This window comes from Contarinia nasturtii, unplaced genomic scaffold (assembly GCF_009176525.2).
Source record: "Contarinia nasturtii isolate CC-2019 unplaced genomic scaffold, AAFC_CNas_1.1 Cnas_scaffold_1101, whole genome shotgun sequence".
NCBI lineage: Eukaryota > Metazoa > Arthropoda > Insecta > Diptera > Cecidomyiidae > Contarinia > Contarinia nasturtii.
Genome location: NW_022198445.1, coordinates 452,228 through 473,541, shown reverse-complemented (window position 1 = coordinate 473,541; position 21,314 = coordinate 452,228). Strand labels below are relative to the sequence as shown.

Genomic DNA, 21,314 nt, shown 5'->3' with positions numbered 1-21,314 from the left:
AGCGAGAGAAGAAGAAGAAGAAGAAAAAAGAAGAAATAACACCAACTTCGTACAATTTTGTATATATTGTGTGTGATGTACGGGAAGCCGATAAATTTTTACGCCCGACTTTTTTTGTATGCGATTGAAACGTTAGTTGGGTTCGTTTCTTCGGTATGCTCTATAGTGAGAGAATGAACGATTCTCGCCTAACAAACGTTTTCGTTGAAAACATTGTGACGCGCTATGCACATTCAATTTTCTTATATTATAACAACAACCGAGTATAACGAGCATTACACACACTCTCAGGACATGAAAATGCCACATTACCGGAGAACCAAAGTGAACGAAACCGATAGAGACAACGCGGAGATAGAGAGAGGTGAAGAACGAGAGCTAGTGCCAAAAGGAACGACAAGCAGAGCGAAAAAAAACGGTAGCAGCACTAACCAAGAACACATCAACGGAACCAAAGTCAAATGAAATGAGAATCGCTTATGCGTGTACTTTTTGGATTGTTGGATTTTGTGCTTGGAACAGCAATAAGAAGAGCGAGAGTACGAGCTCGCTGAGCTCGCATTTCGGCTCTACTCTACATATAGTATACAGTGTTGAATACAATTTGACATCGTTGATTTTCCGTAGTTTCGCCGTCGGAAACTACGATGGAACAAAAACCCAAGCGTACATTTGCTGGTGTAAGAAAACGAAGAAATTAAAATGGAAAAAAGATGGGCTGATAGAATCGGGTAGCAGAAGTAGCAAGAAGAAAAAAAATAACTGCCACATGCAGAACGGAACGAACAAAACCTGAACATAGAAACCAACAGCAGCAGCGACGGAAGAAGGCAAGCAGCAAAAAAAAGAGAACACATAGCACATTCGGAGCCGGAAAAATGGAACTGAAGCGACTGCTCCACCGAGCAACATTTATAACAATTTCAGCTATAAAGATATAGCGCGAATCCTATCCATATTTATATAATGCGCTATGTGTACCCCGAGAGACACTGTGTGTTGTGTCGGTGGAGCGAGGATTACATATATAGATTTATATGTATGTGTGCGAGAGTGGTTGTAAGTAAATCGACGCTATATGTTTATATTCGATGCATGCATTCGCTCTTAAATGCTTTTTAAGATAGTTATTTTTGCTATAGATGATTTTATTGTTGTTTTGTGTGTGCCACACCGAACTGCCGTCATTCTGAGTACTATATGCGTTCTTCTTCTGGCGAATTCCACCTCACCTCTTTCCCTCTCTCTCTCTCTCTCTCTCTTTCTCTCACTGTGTTTTTGAATGTCTATAGTTCTCTTTTGGCTTAAATGCGAGCGTTAACTTCTTTTTCGATGTGGTGGCTTGTGAAAAATGATAGAAATTTGTGCTGGTGTTTTGCATGTCTCTATCTTCGTCTATGCGCTATTTAAATTGCTCTTGCTCGCATTTTGAGTTGCCGCACCGTAATCGTCGTCATTCTTGTGTGTGTGTGTGTGTGTGTGTGTGTGTGTATGTCTTTCTGTTTTTTGTTATTGTTTCCACTCTCTTACTTAATTCATTTCCATCATTTATAATTTTTCGTTTTTGCTCGTTTGCTTCGCGTAGATCTAACGCGCGCTCACTCAATCTCTGGCTCATTTTGACTGTGCATCTATTTGCCTGCCCATTATTTGAATTTTACGAAGAAATGTATGTAAGTTTTTTTTCCTCTTCGTTCGTGTGATCGAGCGCGCGCAATTTTCGCTTGTTTTCTTTGTAGTTCACCTTTTATGCTTGGGCTTCTTTGTCGCAGATATCTTGATGCACATGCTTTTTTTTTGTTCCTTTATTCAATTTGGATATTGCCACAGAAATGCTTCGTACAGACGTTGATTGTCTGGAGCCAGCGTCGTAATACATATACATTCAATATGAATGTACATCAGTACATTGTAGCAATGTGAATAATAAATTGAATGCAATTGACGATGATTCACAATGACGTTATAAATTCAGCATCGACTTTTTTTCAATTCATTCTTTTGATTTTATCTAATGAGGATCAAAATGAATTAAAATCATGCACGGTTTTGACGGTTCAACGAGCGCAAGAGAAAGGACAAAAAAAAAATTGTAAACCGATCGAAAACATTAATGTTTCAATTGTAAATTGTGTGCGTCAGATAGCGTTTACTGCTTGTAACTCAATTAAAAACCATTTTTGTGCCCATGGCTTTTGCCCAATCGCTAACCCAAATTATCAACAAGGAACATCATTTTTGTTTGGACCCACCACCACCACCACTAACATTTTTTTCAAAAGAGAAAAACACCATTCACGCTGCCTATTTTTGGCATCGATTGAATTTTAATTAAAACGTGTGCACAGCGCGTCCCCAAATTAAATGCAAACATAATAGAATCGATGGACGGATTTGTTATTTGCATGAATGGCATTTTATTTACAATTTTCACTGTATATGTGCAACCGATTTTAAAATGCAACTCAATGAAGCAAAAATTGTCATGATAAAATGCATCGAATGAAACAAAATAAAAAAAAAAACAGAAAAAAACAAGAACAACACTCCACCAAGCCTTTTTAAATCAAATTAATTGCTTTTAGCATATTATATTTGTGTATGTATAGAACGAGACGAGATGGAAAAATGCAGCTCATCATTGGAAAAATTGCATAAAATGATTTCATTTGTTGTGGAAATGACTGAAACATGACAGAGTGAGAATGCGAATGTGCACACAATGTGTATGTGTCTGTGTTCATGAGTGACAAAAAGCGAGAAAATTCAAATCAATAAATACAATTAAATGCTGGGGGATTTCAAATATCATTAAATTTTCTGTTTTTATATCGCCAATTGAATGTTGAGCCAGTGCCAAATGATTATGACAAATTAATGTATTCGCATTTTTTTTTTTGATATATGGATTCAGCTTTTCGAATGCATAAAACATATATAATGCGAACATTAACACAGCCGGCAATAATGATGAAGAACAAAACTAGCGACCGAGAAAAAAAAAGAAGTAGCGAAATGAGAAAATGAAAGAAGCCAATGAAGCGAATGAAACGCAAGCTAAATGCTAACTGTTAAACGTCAGTCGTCATCGTTAAAATATCGTCATCAAAGATGTTTTATGACAGTGAAATAAATTTTTTAAAGGCATCATTAGATGTTCGTTTCAATACAGGCAGCCATGCGACACCGATACAACAACATCACCACTATAAAGCTCTCAAGCAACAATGAATCGCCTGAAAACATAAAGCGATATAAATCTGGTGCAGAAAATCACGTATCGTGCAATACAACCAACTCACTATCTGTCATATATAGAAAGACAAGAAAAACACATACACACCGTGAGCCGGCTGATACGAAGAATAGCAAACGTGCATCGAAACGTGTATCGATTTCTCATTTTCAAATCAAAGTAGAATGAAATTCAAAATTCAGTCAGGGGTGGATGTCGTCACACATGCACACAAAGTGATTTATTTTAAATTATAATTTAAATGTCTTTTCGCGTTGCATTTTATCAATCAACCCAAATGCCAATAGCAAAGACAGACGACCATAAGCACCAAAAGTGAGGCGACAGCGGCACAAGCGAACAAGATCGCGCACCCAGCAAAATGACATGCATACGCAATAATAACAGTAATCGTGTGCAATAAAGAGCAGATAGCAGAAAAAAATACAACCAAAAGGAGAGAAGTACAAAAAAAAGAAGAAATAACAATGGCCATCACATTAATGCGAGGAATATTAGCGACACATACACAACAGACCATAAAAGCTTATACAAAGCAAGCCAAGCATACACATTTCAAACTGTCTCATATGTACGGCTGTTATTGTTGACGATTGTTTTGTGTTGATTTGTTTTTCTCAATACATCGTTTTTCTCTATCCCGCTCCGTCACTCTCTTTCTCTGTCTTTTTCACTTGCGCTTCGTTTTGATGTCTGTATTTTGTATACTTCAGCTTTCTTCGGCCGCCTTTCCTTTTCTTTGTTATACAAAACTGACATTTTATTGCTGGTATTGTACGATGATAATGCGAATATATGTGCATGTGTTTTATATAGATTTTTGCCGCAATCGAAAGGGCTTTGATTGCAACAGCGTGTGTTTGTGATAAATAAAGTGAGCATAAGAAAATAAAAAAACGAAATATTGGTATAGTGGCAAAGCTTAAAGAAAACGTACGATATAAACGAGAAAACAAGACTCCAATGGTACACAATAACTGATAAGTTTTCCACTGAGATTTGGGATTTTGTGTGAGTAATTTTCATTTTGATTTGATAAATGCTTTTGACAGAGAGCACTTAAATTGTAACGGAGAGATTGCGAACAGAAATGTTGAAGGAAACAAAAAAAAGTGTTGTGGCCCAATGCTTTTGGATTTTCGATTTGGTCAGATGGATTTAAAGTAGGTAAAAATTAATGTGTTGATCTCGATTTCGTATCCGATATGCCGCAAATTCATGGATGACATTTACATGTACAATGCAATGTAAACGGTGAAAATGGCACAGTTACTGTTCTTGTATTGTTGTTGTTGGGATTTTCCATCATCAATAACGAATGTGTACGACTTCACATGCACAACAGATGACAAAAACTTTTGTTGTGTGCCTTTTTATCCTTTTTTTCTCTCTCGCGTAATACTCTTTCAATGCCATCATCCCATACCATGGCGGGGAACACGAAATTTATATTCATACGTGAAATCGGACCGAAAGAAATGTCACACGGTATTGAATGTGATGTGACAGAGACAGTTATCAAAAGAGCGATTGTGAAATTAAGTGCAATCATTTTTTTTCTCTTTTTACGTTGCGGCTGATGCTGCTGTTTTCATCGAAGGAGCGAGCACATGTGCTCCTTGCTTTTATTTTTGCCGAATAACGAAAATTCGGTGCACACGCACGTTATTTACCGCGCGTTTCAAAGTTAAATACACACAGAAGACACACACACACACAAGTTGGTATACGTATGAATTTGGCAAACGGAAATTGGGTTCTTTCCACACGAGAATGTTTTCGATGTTTTTCTCTTTGACCGGCTTTTTCTAACATGTTTTTTTATTCGGAATATTTCGCGCATATATGTGTGTCGTTCGTTTCACTTTTTTTTTTGTTATCATGCGTGAATCAAATGTGTTTCTGAATATATTTCAATGCACATTACTCATTCATGGGAATAAATTGCTGTTGAAAATACAGCGTCTTTTCTATTTCTCTTTCTCTCGCATTCATATCGCAATCGCGGACTTTTTTTCCTTCAATTCTTTTTTGCTCACATTCATCTCTCTCAATCTCTGTGATGAAAAACATAACTTTGTATATGAATAAAAGCATTTTTGAATAGAGCATACAACATGCAAACACTAGGAATGTGTACTGAAAAAAGAAGAAGCGAATACACACTGACAGAGACAGAAAATGTGTCGCATTTAAATATGGCTTTTAGTATGAAAAATGAAGCGATTTCGATCGTGTAATCCAATTTGAATAGAGTACACAGAGGACAGGGCGAAAGCGCATAGTGCGCTTCGCATAAATGCGATTTAAACACATACAACTCGTTTGTTCTGCTTTTATATTTGCAATGCAAATTCAACGAGATGTTATTTTTGGTATTTTTCAGTTGTTGGCCGATAACAACAATAGCGACAGCGCCACAAGATAAACATACTCCATATAGTTGTGAGTACTCGAAATATGTACGCCAAACAAGAGAAAAAAAATTCAAAAACATGAATAAAGACACAAAACAAGTAACAACAATAAAACTAGGCAACAAGAAACATTTAAAGCAGTGCGATGTCTTTATCACTGATGAAAAAAATGTGTTTGAAATCAGCGCGTTTTGAAATTCCCATTAAAAAAAAGAAAGAAAGAACGAGAGAAATAAAATAACATAAACGAAGCAACAACCAGCAGAAGCACACAGGTGCTTTACCGCGATTACACAATATCGAACGTTGGCCAAGTATATATGGGTACGTCCAACGAGTTAAATAACATGCTTGTTAGGTGTTTGTTGTTTATTTATCTTTTAAGTTTTCATTCTCTATTCTCTGTTTTCGTTGGCTTCGTTTGTGCATGATTTTTAAGTAATTACCTTTGACGATCGTATATTTTGAGTCGAACCAAGGTAAAATTGACGAACGAAAAAAAGCAACAAATTATGCTGAAATATTATTACTTTTGATTCTGATATTTTGTGTTATTGTTGTTGTTTCGAATGGATTTTTTTTTGCATTCGTTAATTTTGCGGTCCGAGTGCAAATCGACTAACAGATTTCAACAAACATGTTCTCAAGCAATATAAATTGATCGATTCGCCGCACAGACGAACTGTATATGAAATACACATTGAATTTGATTACAAGCGCATATTGAAATTCACATTGGCTGACTGTGCATCGAACGAATTGTTACACGTTGTTGTTTTTTTTATTTTCGTCGTTCGAAAATATAAATACTATACACAAAACATGCACCAACTGTCCGTTCAATATTCATTGCCTTATTACGTACGTAGCCAAGTCATTCGTCTACTATACGCTTGTGCATATATAGATTGCTGATGCAAAATGTAAACAGAGTTTGGCATCAATCGAATTGAGTTATAAAATCACTTGCATGCATGCATATATATGTAACAAAAAAAAAGAGGTGACTCAAGAGTAAACGACAAAAGTGCTGTTGTTGTGGCTGCATGCCGGCATTTTACCATTTTCGTATGAGTCGATGGTTTGAATGCGTACATGAGCGCAAATTGACTCGTATACAAGTTTTCAGACACAAAACGACATAATTGATTCCACATTTGAGTTCGAACTTTTCAATACTTCAATTCAGCACACAGATAATTGGGCAACAATTATTGAATTGCGTTTATATTCCGATCATTTAAAAGTGAATACACTACAAAATGAATGAGTGGAATGAGAAACAGAGATAGAATGAGAATATATATGTGACAGAGAAATGAGTGCGTCGCAAAAGTGAAATTTCACTGAAGCAAATAATGAGCCCTGAATGGTTCATGAATCGAATATAGGATGATCATTACATGTGATTGTCGTTGTTCACATTGCGGCATTCGTTTTTATTTCGCCAGAACGTTATTCGTTATTATTGTCGGCAATTCACAGCACATACTTTTTTTTCTGCCGAAGCATTGAGTGAATCACACAAAATACACAAAAACAAAATCACAAAAACTAGCAGCAGCAGCAACAAGAGATAAACAATCCAATCGATCAGTGAAGCGATAAAGTGGGATTTTTTTTTTTCTTCTTGAGATCGCTCGGGGGCAATTTGATGAAAATCGATAAAGATCGCTAATTAACATGCGCACACTACAGCTGCTTCAATTTCCGAAGCAAATGAAGCAATTTTCAAGAAACTCGTTATCAGAACTAACGGCACATGCAGAGGGAGAGAGATAAAACGAAGAAGAGGAAGAAGTATATAGAAAACGATTAAAATCTCATAGTTTGCGGTATCTTAGATAGAGACGAAACGTCAAAAAGAGCGTACAGATCATTACAGAAATGGATGTGCTTAAGTGTTACAAGGCATCGAATTAACAACAGCAGCAGCAGATGAAGAAGAAGTAGAAGAAAAAACAGTTGAATACATCCCAACCATTCGAACGTAATCGAGCTCATAAAATAAAATTCTATGGTTCACATATGAATTTTCCGAAAACCGCAGTAATTAAATTTACGAAACGACATACAAATACCTTGCCATGTAAAATAGACTTAGTTTTGCACATACATATATGAATCCACAACCAAATTCATATATATATATATTAAATACATGCATGCCAACCATTAAGATACCGGAGATATAAAAACAAATCCAAATATACAAACAGTTGCCACAGTGCTTGTGAACAATTCGAGAGCAAGATAAGCTGAACAAGACAAAAATGTGCGCGCATATCACAAAAACCACGTTTATCATCATCCGAAATGCTTTTAATACGGAATTTCATTCCGATTTGGTGTATGTGCGTTTTCGCTTGTTTTTATCAGCATCATCATCATCATCATCATCATCGTCATTGCAATCATGGTGTGGTGCGTTCGTATCGTCTTTTTCATTTGTTCGTTTTGCGGGATGTGTTGACATTCGAACAATTTTTGCCCATCGCTTAAACTTTTCTATATATAAATAAATGTATATGCAGTAAAGAGTATAAATGTAATTTATATTTTATATTGCGCTCTGACTCAAAGTCGTCATTGTGTTTTGTTTGGGTTTGGAGAGTATTTGTGCAAAGAGTGCCTTCAGTATGTTTACATTTTTGCTTGCAAAGCTCTTTCGCTTTGTGAGTGGATGTTTTAGTTTTCGAGTGGAACTGTAGAAGTGCCGCACCGCAATGGCCAAAGCAGATGACAAAAGTCCAACAAAAAAACAAAAAGTGCAAAAAAAATAATATATATATTTTTCAAGAAGAAAATGTTCGCCTCAAATGGATTCGAGTTTGTGTGTCTGTGTATATTTTAGCATTTTCCTATGTCTGACTGACTCAAGCGAGAGAAAAGATAGAGATTAAAATTACTTTGCTGCGCTGCCGTTTCTGTGCATGCATGTTATCGAATTGGAAGATGGTGTGTGGATATTTCGATTCGGACAGTTCCTTTTAAATGCTTTTAAATTGCCATTAGTTGGAGATTGGTTTAGTATGTTCTTTGCATTTTGTTGTTCGGTTTTTATTTTTATTTCACTCTTTTTCCCTCCTTTTTCGTTTTCTTCTTCGTCATCGTTGTTTTCGTTCCTTTTTGTGCCTTTTTTTATTTGTTTGTTCGTTCATTTTTCATGTGCTCAGCATTCAGAGTTTAGCGTACCGGGGGCAATTCAAGTACCGGCAAACAATTAATACACATGACAACGAGCTTTTAATTTAATGAAGAGTTCGAATGTACGATGGCATGGAATGGGAAAGAAAAATACATATACAGAAACCTACTCGTCCATTCGACAGACAAATAACAAAGCAATGTCAAATCGAAATTGATCACGATGGCGCGATGACCACGTGCATATAGTCTGTATGCATTGGGTAATACCATATAACCGTCATACAGAATGCATCCAATCAGCAATTTCAATTGTAATTTGTTGGAAAAGTTTCGAACGAAAGCGACAAAAAAAAACGTTTAACGAAGTCAATGAAGGGTCAAAAGCATTTGAAAACATCTATCAAACACTAGAGAAATGGATGGATGGAGAAAAAGAGATAGAAAATATATCGTAATCCAATTTCTATTTGTGCAACATCGTCCGTTTTCCGTCCACCCTCTCTCTGTTCAATTTGAATATGCGTCGAATTCGAATTCGATATATATATATATATAGATACCTCCGAATTTCAATATCCTTCTGTGCATTTCGAAGTTTTTTTTTTTGTGTGTGTAGTTGCTGTTGTCGCTGCTGTTTGTTTACCAAACCCGAGGGTACTTTTCTCTCCTCTCAGTATTTCCTATAATGACATTTGGATTGGTGAATCCGAGCAAGAGCTGCATCTAAAATATGACCTACACTGTCGCATTATTTCCATTCGTTTCGTAAAATGCAGAGAGTGAGTGATTGAGCAAATAAGAGGGAGAAAGGCACACACAGAGAAAGAGACAGTGAGAGAGTAGAGAGAGAATGAGCAAGAGCGACAGAGATTCGTATCATGTGCATGTTCTTATTACGGTAATAGTATTTCATGTCGCTCTGAGACAATCTCGACCATCGAAAATAATTCCCTTCGCCCGAATGGTGAGCGCGCGATAGATACCTCATTGTATGAAATATCATCTGGGCAGCACATCCTGTCGTTGATAGACACATAGAGAAAAAGAGATTATAATGGATTCCGAAGAAACGAGAAAGAATGCATGTGCCGGAGCGAATCATGTGTGTGTGTGTGTGTCTATAGACTTTTCATGTATAAGTTGCTTTTCTATTTTGAATCATTCTTCATATCGTAATCGTCATCGCCAAATCATGCAACGAAGTTGGATGGGTCCATCCGTGTGCTCATATATTTATGCCGATATTTCTACATATAAGCAGAGCAGAAGAATGAGAACGAGTGTTTGTCTGTTTTTATGTGTTTGTATCTGTCATGGTTCGTTTTTCATTTTCTATGTGATCTAAAACACCGGGCTGATGCTGCTGATGTTACTGATGTTGATGCTGTGTGTTGTTATTGTTTTATTTTATTTTTCATGTGCTTTGTTTTCCGCACGGTTCGTTCTCTCTTCAGAAATTCTTTTTCGGTGTTTTGCCGAAGCGCTTTCAGGGCGACTGATATGCACGTTGTTTTTCAAAATGAAAATGACAGAGCGCAAGAGAGAAAGAGAAACATAAAACGATAAACACGAGGAAAAAAAACCCCGACTACATTTCACAAAAGTTAATCTTAATGCTTATAATACATGTATCGAATGGTCGGTGAGCCTGAATATGCCAGCATTGCTGCTATATTGCTGTTGTTGGTGCCATTGCTAAACGCATTGCCACATACTCTGTACAGAGAGAAAGCATTTTCGTAATTTGCAAACAAGAGGAAAAAGCCATACAAAGTATTACATTGAATGCGACACAGAGAGTGAGTGAAGTGCTAGAGAGACAGAGACAGCAAAAATGTTAAAAAGAGAGACAGTTTTCTATGGACTCTGCGGCTCGAATGGATACATATAACGTTTTTATGCTGTATTGGCCCCAATGCAATGCAGGCAAACGATAAACCAAAAGCCATCTCTCCGCACACTTGGTTTTATTCGGCAGTAAGAATGTATTTTTCAAACATTTTGTGCTCAACAACTATCTTATAACTCAAACTGACATTAAAATCGGTCGTCGAATCGACAGCACTTTGGTTGGCTGCTTTGCTGTTACCATTGCCGTAAACACACAAAACAACAGAGAGAAGAAGAAAAAAAAAACGAAGAAAAAAAAATTTCGTGAAGAAGAAAAAGAGAAGTGAAGCAAGAACAGAAATAATATAAGACTGAGAATGGAACGATGATGATGAAAAAGAAGAAGAAGACGGGACAGAAGAAGAATAAGAACGGCTTTGTGCCTCGGTTACATTAATGGCATATCTTTCTCTTTGCTCCGTTCGCTTTCGATGTTTCATTTTTATGAAAACGAAGAGGAGTTTTGTATTTGAAGTACGTACAAAGTCGGACACGATGGATACGAACAAAGTAATTTTTCGTCGAAAATATCGTTTCTAAATGTACGCAACGTATATATACCGAGAGTCAGAGGCAAACAACATACCAAACGAAAAAGAAGCAAAGCGACTAAAGCAAATTGAATGTTCGCTCTAAAGTAAAACGAGCAGAGAAGAAGAAGAAGAAGAAAATGAAAGAAAAAAAAGAAGAACGACCTAACAAAATACACATACACAGAGTGTGTTTGCAGCAAAGAGACGAAGGAAAAAGCGAAAGAAACGAGGAGAGAATAAAATTGAAACGAATCGGACGAAAGAGAAGAGGCAAAAAAAAGAAGAAATAACACCAACATCGAAAAACGAATGAATGCAGCAAAACTGAGTGTGGAAAGAAGAGTAGCAAAGCGAACGAAAATTTTAAACGAACGAATGAACGTATGAAAGAAAACAACAGAAAAAAAGAGAATACCCAACAACGACCGAAGCACATTCACAGAACAACGGAGCAGCGACGACGGCAATGGCAATATACTGGGAATGTGTGTATATGACCCGATATGAGAAGGGAACGGCGCGCTCAAACACAAAATTTATACAAAATCGTGTGTTCACTCTGTTCGCATATTCCGATTTAGTTGCTGGATGTAACGGAAGCCGATATTTTCTAGCGTCCGACATTATTTGTATGAAACAGGCACGGTACTTGAGTACCGAACGCTTGTTATGCCAAAAATCGACATTGTACACACTGTCGAGCTGTACAAATGATGGTGTTTCAGTGCTCTCAAGCACATACACATATTTTCGTTTCAATATAAATTTTGTGGTGCTGTCGTTGCTCGTTGCCGCTATATTGTGGCATATGCAGTGAGCTCAGTTGCTGTTGTTTCGAATCTGTTTTGAAGCCTGTGTACTGCTGAACGATCGAAAATTTAACATTCATAGGCAGGCGTTCGTTCATTTATTTTCTATAAGCGCGCACAAAGCACAGAGAGCAAAAAAAAAAAGAAACAAAAAAAAAACACACACAAACCAAGAGAGAGAGAAAAAAGCAGTCAGCCAGCCAGCAGACACACTCACTCATTTCACTTGAAATACACGTACGTTGTGTTCATTTGAGTCGATTGCGAGGGCTAAAATATATCGTTTGTGTACATCAAACCAAGCCAAGGCATTGCTGTTAGTCAGTCGATAATATTATACACAAGGCGAAAGAGAGCAAATGAACGAACGAAACGATGGAACAAACTAACGAGAATAACATTATAGTATATGGCGTTTTTGTTCGAGCTGAGCTGAGCTCGAAGCACATATATGTATAAAATATATGGCGGATAATATGATGTGCTGGTTTATTCGAATTTATAATAAGAGCTAAATTGTTCGCTGCTGCTGCTGCTGCTGCACGTTTGTTGTTGTCATTTTGTTATATGCGTCGTCGACGTCGTCGTTCGGCTTTTTATTCTTGTTGTTGTTGCCAGGTTTTTTTTTGTTACTGCTATTTCTCTGAACCTCTCTGATGATTGCTTGTTGTACTGTTTGCTTCGGCATTAATGCCGTGCATTTTTCGTATGTATGCGCATTAGTGTGAGTGTCTGTAGAGAACAAGATATGCCATCGCAAATGCGATGTGATGTGTTTTTAACTCGTATAATATGCGTGTTTCTCGCATTTATATATATACGGATTCGAAATGTACGGATGAAAGGGAACAAGACACACAGAGTGTAGAATGAACGAGGCCGACGCAAATCTACACGGGATGTGTTTAATGCTTTTTATTTCGAGTTTCGAGTTGCCTGTTTATGCTGTTTGTTCAAAGTGCTGTGTGTTGTTTTCAGTATGGGAACGAAGCAAACGATGAAGAAGGAAAAAAAAACCGACGAAAGAATCAACGAAAGAAAGAAAGATAGAAAAAAAAATATCGCGCGCGCGATAAATCGAATCGAAACGTCGAAAATAATACGCAGTGTGCTCAGAGTTTTGCTTTTTGAAAAGCAAAAATCGAGTCGACGTTTTCGACGTTGCAAATATATATACACACACTGTCTCTGCTATATGTAGCGCATACAATGCGAGTTGAGAAAATCAACCAAACCAAATCAAACTGAACCAAACCATGCCATGCTATGCTACACCAAGGCAGCAATTGTGCCAACAAATCGTTTTTATTATTATCAACTGAGTTTTTGCTCGGTTTATTTATACTATTTATTACATTTTCTTGAATGCGTATACATGACGTTTGCCCCCTGTGCTTCACAATCATCGTGGATGTATTTTTTCTTGTCTTCTTTTCTCTTCTGTATATTTCCATCGTCTATCCGCATTAGTTCGCCGAATCAAACAAACAACAGAGCGGAAAAAAAACGCCAAACGAAATGTATGAAACAATCCTTATAATGGCAAAAATGTTATTACAGATTGAGAGTAAGCGTAAAACAAAAAAAAATACATTTCAATTTTAGTATTTCATTTCGGGTAGCTATTATTTCATCGGATTGTCGAATCGAGGGGAAAGCGAAAAAAAAATCAACGAGCAAATGAATAGTGTCGATTCTTAATTTTGATTGCCCTTTGCCATTTCGATATTCGAACAATTGATGTATCGCGGCTTAAGTATTGTTGATCATGAAAAAAGCGGTAAAATTGAAAAACCGTCTTGAATCTATCATTTTGCTGTCGCATTCATTTATGCACAAAAGCGTGATCAATTCAATGCAAGGGAAAACTCAAGAAGATAACCACATGAAATGAATGTATTTCGACTGTAGTGAGCTGATTTGGCATGGTTACGTGGAAAAAAAGCGTGAACATACGACATTTCTCTTTAATAATAGAATTATCGTAAACTACCTGCATGAAATACACGAAAAAAAGAATATCATTTCTTGAATCGTATATTTGGCATTCAGTAAAATGCTAATAAAATCATTAATTCAAAAATGATGTCACTTGAACTGTAGTTTTGAGAAGGAAGGAAAAAAACACCGGCGGTAAGCACACACATTCTCTCGCACCGGCACCAAATTGCGTTCCTAGAAAGCCAACAAAATGTTGGTCTGTTGCAAGCACGCGACATTGGTAAACAGTTTTTTTTTTAAATAATACATAAATAATCGGCTCATGCTTTGAATGCGGTCCCATTGACAGTATTTTGTGTGTGTGTGTGTATGTTCGACTTTGACTTTGTGCACTCTCATTCTCTCGCTCTCACTATTTCTGCATGCAATTTGGTATGCACTTTTCGTTTCACTGAAGCGAAACGCCGCAACTTGATCTCTATTCAGTTTTCTGTAATTACGTCTAAACAGTCCATGCATGCAATGTTGACGATGACGACCAACGACGTCAACAACAGCAGCAGCACCACCACCACCACCTTCGCCAATATAATTTGGGAGCGTTTTCGTGCTGTTATTACTTTTGTACGGTTCCCGTATATCGTTTATCGAACTCCGGTTTTTTTTTGTTAATTATTCCACGCGAAAAAGAGTTGAGATCAATTAATCGGAACGACTAATGCTTTCGGAATCGAAAACATACATATAAAAAACGAAACGCCGGTAAACCGATTTGTGAAATGCTGCGTCGGAAAATACAGAGTTTCATTTGAGAATTCGCATACGTCAGAACTATTTTACAATGTTTACATTTCCGTTTGTGTGTAACAGAGAGTTTGTTGTTGGTGCCGCTATGGGGCATGTACAGCTTGAATGAAAAGAAAAGTTTTTTCTGTTTCGTTTTCGGTTTATTTTTTTTTCTTCTCTTCTCATTTTCGGAGGGCACATTTTCGCATAATCACGAGAAATTGTGATGTGCGGATAATCGCAATCCAGCAAGACATAACAACACTATAGTAAGTATAGCGATTTTAAACTGGCAGCAATGCGAACATCGAGAGAGCGAGAGAGAGAAAGAAAAACATTGTGATAAAGATTAAGACCGTGTATTTTGTTTGTGCACGTACGCATCACTTTGGAAAGTGGAGTAGAAAATGTGCGCTCATGTGTTTGCATTTTGATTTGGCGATTCTATGGTTGTTGATTCCGCTTAGTTGTTGTTGTTGTTGTTGTTTCTTTTTTTGTTTCTACTCTGTATCAAAAGTGCAAAGAAATACATGAAAAATAAAACAACAACATCAGCAAGAAAAATCAGCGACAAAGTAAAGGAGCGACCGATCGGATTGTTGGTATTTTATTTATTTATCTTATGAGTGCTGGCTACAGTGCAAAGAACGCATGCAAAATGTGTTTTGCTGTTGCATTTCACTTTAAATACGAGAAATATATTTTAGGTCGTTTTGGATTGAATGACTTTGAATGAGCGTGTTTATGAATTTTATATGTTAAAGGATCACCGTGTGTTTATCTTTATGCCAACATTGGAATGAATGGATTCCACTTTTTGCGGTGCATACATGTATTCAACGATAAGGATTTTCAGCTGCGTTTCTATGGTCGCTAAGACTGTGCAAACTTTGTCTCGCAATAAATTTACAAACCGAAAACACGAATAAAAGATGGAACGAAAGAGAGAACGAGGGAGAGAGAGAGAGATGGAAGGATATGAGTGAGAGAGTTTAGCAATTTGGCGCGCATTCCATTTGGGTTGCAGTTGTGCTTTGGCTTTGTGCGTCTTTTAGTTTTGCTTCTCTCATATATTGCCAAAGAAAATGTTTACATAAAATATAAATATACACCTACGATGACCCTGCCAAATAGCGATGTGAACGATATACGGATGGTAAGCTCATGCTTTTAATAAATGCAAATTTTGCTTTAGTTTTGGTTGGTACTATTCAACTGAAGTCAGATGGAATGTGAACCATCGATGAACTGAACAGTGAACCGACACATACACAGACACGAAATCATGTCGATGCAAAATGTATGCAAAGATGCATGATCATGGAATTAATGCAAAACAACGTTTTTGGCTCAATATACACGTGCTAAAATGTGCATAGATTTACAGTAACATCAAAAATCAACTGCATATGCTCAATTCAGTCATATATATTGCATACGACCATATCGTACTTCCAATTAATATTTACTTGTTTTCTTCTTTTTCTACGCTCATCTTTCTCTCTATTTCTCGCTTTTCTATTTAAATTGAAATATGATGCATGATACGACTATCAAAGATAAAATTCTAATTTGAACGATGTGTTACGAGCGAGAAAAAAAATGTGGTTCGAACGATTTTTGATGATTGAGTTCATAATGCGGACACGAAGATAAAACATGGTACACTATTTCATGTGACAAGCGTATGCATTTTTGATAACACTAACACGTTGCCTAATTGTTTACCAATTCAACACGGTTTTTTTTTGTGTCGTTGTTCGCCTCTATTCCGTCGGCATCGTCATCATCGTTCAATTTATGTGCCATGTGCTTGTAACTAGAGCGCCCACGTCAAGCAATAAACATTCATTACAAAACCAAAGCACAAAAAGGAAGCACCAACAACGAATGCCACATAAAACATACTTTAGCCATGCATACGCAATGCGAAAAATGGGTTTTCGTTCAAAACACGCTCTCGCCAACCAAATATGCTAGTCTCGTACCTCAAGCCAGATCTGCTTGTCTATTATATCGCAGCGTACATTTCGAAAAAAAAAAACACACACACACAACATTTTTTGTGCATTTTTCATGTCTATCTTTACATATTTATATTTGTTGGATGTATATATAAATCTTTTTCGTTTTCTTTCTTGGAAAATTGCCCAAATTCAAATGCGGTACGTTGTTTGGATCTTAAATGACAACAATATTTTTAAAAATACAGCTCAGCTAACATCAAAACAACAACAGCAACGGACCCAATTCGTTGGACGATTAAAATTCTTTATCGCATATACGTCGGACGAGAGAGAGGGAGAAAGAGAGATCGCGAATGAGCGCGCGCGCATTCACGCGACACACAATCGACATCGAGCATTAAATACGATGCAAATACACAAAAGGGATAATTTATACTTAAATGCTTAATGAATGGAATATTTATAACGGATTCTATGAATGATTCGCATGACTCACATTCGTGTGCACTCGCCGAATATATGGATTTTTGTATACATGTGTGTGTGTGGTAAATATACAAAGTAAAAAAATGTGAGACCCAGATATACCGGCTTTAGAGAAATGAAAATTGAACGTGTTCTGAAATCGGCGTTGTTTCAATGAACGCAATTTCAATTTTCCATGAAATTTTCGCGTACCCAGTTACCGTTTATAGTGCGTAAACCTTATTCAATGGAAGGTACGATATCACAAATTGGGTGTGCGTTTGTTGTATATGGTTACATCAGTGAGTAGCCGGTGTTTTAATTCCGAAGTGTGTCGAAATTGGGAACAAAATGTAAACAAAAATGTTATTTAGACCATGAGTCAGAAACATGTGCGACGAAATAAGATTTACAGTTGCAACGTATTCGAAGTCAATGGCAAGATGCAAAGGCGATAACACAACTCTTTATATATAAAAAAAAAAATAAACAAAATGACGCACTTCATTCACAAAATGAAATAACGGAATGAATTTGTTGACGTTTTCTTCTCGGAAATACAGTCTATACAGATAGATTTTTATTGTTATTGCAAATGAAGTCCGTGAAATACGTAATCACTTTGAGATTACATTGTATCTCTCATTTGTCGAACGGTTTTTAATGAAATCAAAATTGTCGACAAGCGACAACGGTCGGTGTTCACATCAAATCAATGGGAAAAAAGAGAAAAAAAAATCCCATTAAAAAATGGCACAATTCCAATTGAATACAACAAACGTTAGTTTCAAAAGATGAGAATGAATAAAATCAAAGCGGCAAATGGTCAATGATTCGATAAATGTGCCTAACGGTTTCACTGAAATTGCAGTGAAATATAGAAATAAAAAAAAGAATACCCGGCACAGAATAACGAAGAGCAAGAACAACAAATTGCCAAATTAATAACAGAGTCATGTGCTCTCAGTGTATAACCGCCAATTGGCGCTTCCTAAACCGATTCACATTGAGAATGTTATTGTTTTATCGTTGTCGTTCGTCTACACACTCTATGCCGATTTACGGCTTCTCCGTAATGGTTTTTTGTTATTTCCTTTTCTGCTCACTCAATCTCTTTGCATTGATATACCGCCAATATATATATATATATGTGGAATGGATCGAATATATAATGTAATATACAGATTATACACAAAAGTGATGTAATGCGTGTGAACGGAATATTGCCCATTTAAAAGAAATCGAAAACGGAGGGAAAAAAATACACGGCAAAAATAAAATAAAAATAAAAACAAACGAAACAACACCGCCAACAACAACAACCGGGAAAAAGGAGCAAAACATATGTTTTTTTTTTTCAAGTATATAATTCGATGGTATGCGGTATACAAACACGCGTGCTGCCGATACGATATGATATGATAATAAGATGTGTTCTATCCGTCGGAGATGTATACTTTTTTTTCTCTTTCTCTGTCCTCCTTTCACTTTCTACATTTCATTTTTAACACAGTGCGTTCTACAGTACGCTTTTGTCTCGTGCTTCTCGGGGTACACTCATTCTCTTTTTTTTTTTTGCTTTTGTTTTGTTTGCCTTTTAAATAATTCATTTGTTCCTGTCGTTACGAATCGGGAATATTCACGTGACTTGCGATTAACATTTGTGTCATGGGTATATGAGAAAGAGTCTGTTTTTTCCTCTTTTCAAATGGGAAGAAACTAATAAAACGGATTTGGTTTCGTATTTTTTTTTGTTTTGTTTACCTGATGCGGCGAATTAGATGGTTGGGGCGGTTGGGGCGATGGACTTGGTGCATGCACTGGACTTTGAGCGGTGACATGATGCTGAGGTGATGGTGGATGTTGATGTGGTGCATGTCCATGTGTCGTTTGAGCTGTTGGCCCCGTCGGTGGTGGCCATGGTCTCGATTGATCGGGAGGATACTGTTAAAATGAACAGAAAACACATATCGATACATTAAAATCAGTTACTCTTGTTTTTAACACCATTCTCATGTATGTAATAAACGAAAACGATATTCTAGTTTGAATATGTAGTGAAAAAAAATGAAATTTTTAATTTACCTGATGTGATGCCGGATAAGCGGGCCGATGATTGGTTCCGGTTGCCACGTTGCCTGGCGGCGTTGGATATCGTTGTGGATACGGTGAATATTGCATTGCACCTGCTGGTCCCAACTGGCCAGATTGATTTTGTTGCGGAGGCGGTGGTGGATACGAACCCATTGATGGATGAATTCGTGCCGCATTCTGTATTCAGGCAAATTCGTGCGGATTTGTTGTTGTTTTTTTTTATTTGAAGGAAATATGAGAGGGAGGAAATTGTAAAGAGATTCAGTTTTTGTAAATCGCTCTACTTCAACTAATTTTCAATATCGACTACTAAGAATGTCATACATCACAGATCTACATTAAGAGAATATATATAGTCTCAATTGATCTCATCATTTTTGTTTCTGTTTGAATATTTTCTCTCCCTTTCTCAATTTAAATTTTGTTTTAATTTTCCAAACGTCGCGCGCATACAATACGGACCGTTATAGATTGTTAACATCATTTAAAACCTTGTCGTTGTTGTCTCTTTATTCGCGCATATGCTTCATTTGTATTCCAATACGCTAAATCGTTTTTGCATCGAAGAATTATAGAGAACAATCAAAGAAATAACCAAGTCATTTATTCATTGACTTATCGGGTAAAATGCATTTTGCCATCGCTTATTACAATCATATTAAAATGAAAAGTCAAAGCAAAAATCAAGAGAGCAATACCAAATCGCAACAAATAGAAAACGAAACGTGAAACAAAGAAAAAGAACGAAAAATAATTTAAAATGCAATCGAAAAATATGCATGGCAATTCACATTTGAATGAAATTTAATTGATGATACGATTGCATAACTCTCTTCCATCGTCATTGTTGGTGTTGTTGTTATGGTTGTTGTCGTTCTTGTTGTCGTAAATCGTTCTATAGCTAAACATACACACATTGGAATGCAATGGAACGAATCGAACCATTGTTCACCAATGTTGATGTTATTATTAATAAATTATGAATCGATGGCCGAAAATTGGTTTTGCAGCAGTCAGGCAACATCAAAATGCAAATTACATTCATATGCATCTACATTTACACACATACATATGGATGAAGATAGAAGCAATGTGAAAAGAGAAAGAAAGAGGACACATGATAATGGAATAGCAAGAGAACGATTGTATAGGCCAATCTGCACAAATTGCATACGGTTGAAAAATGACGCGTAAAATTCTCGATTATTTACCATACAAACAGAACTTCGTAAAGAGAGTGAGAGGTGAACTTGTGTGAGAGAGAGAGAGAAAGAGAAAGAGAAAACGAGACCGATTCGAGAGTATTTGCAATGCATATTGTGTGTCGTTTGGCATTTCTGTGTTGCGCGTGTGTATACGAAACTGACACGACATAATTGCCATACAATTGATACAGCCATCAACAAAAGCGATTCTATGTCGAATGTTCTCTCGCTTGCATGGCTCCAAAATCGATTTGAATCAAATTGTTGTGTGTGTGTATGTGTGTGCCTCTTTATTATAGCAATCTCGGGTTGCGGCCGAGTGCTTTTGTATTTCGGACAACAGCAAAACCAGCTGCAATGCCATCGTCAACTATATAAAATGTGCCTTCGATTTGCATGCTTATCATTATGAATAATCCAAATGCATATCAAATGTTTCAAAAACTTTTAGCTTGCCTGCTCATCGTTGTCAATGCAGCAAACGATCTAGTTTCTAGCCTACAATTCCAATATCTTCGTGTGTACAAACTCTCAAATTAAAAGCACTTGATATGCACCGAAATGCAACATACTTTTGCATTTCTCGAATACATATTATGCACCACCGATTATCGAAATGCTGTGTATCTCGTTGTCTGTTACAAACATTTCCAATGGCATTTTCACTTAAACGATGGTCGATAACTCGGCAAGGTGTTTCCTTATCCGTGTCATTAGTTCATTTATCAAGATTGATTGAACAAGGGAAAAAAAGATGATGACTTGAAACAGACATCGCATTCGGGTCGCATTAAAATCATG

General features: G+C 36.7%; 1 protein-coding gene across 5 annotated transcripts in view; it reads right to left on the bottom strand.

The window, feature by feature from the left end:
- LOC116344671 (trithorax group protein osa) overlaps positions 1-21,314 on the bottom strand; it is a 47,824-nt gene that overhangs the window by 12,592 nt on the left and 13,918 nt on the right. For 4 of the 5 annotated variants that reach the window (XM_031773314.1, XM_031773317.1, XM_031773318.1 and 1 more), the window contains exons 6-7: positions 19,300-19,485; positions 18,979-19,158 (exon numbers count right to left, since the gene is read on the bottom strand). The exons of the other annotated variant lie outside the window; for it this stretch is intronic. In XM_031773314.1, coding sequence (XP_031629174.1) covers positions 18,979-19,158; positions 19,300-19,485 — 366 coding nt within the window. The remainder of the gene's footprint in view (positions 1-18,978; positions 19,159-19,299; positions 19,486-21,314) is intronic. 5 annotated transcript variants of the gene reach the window in all.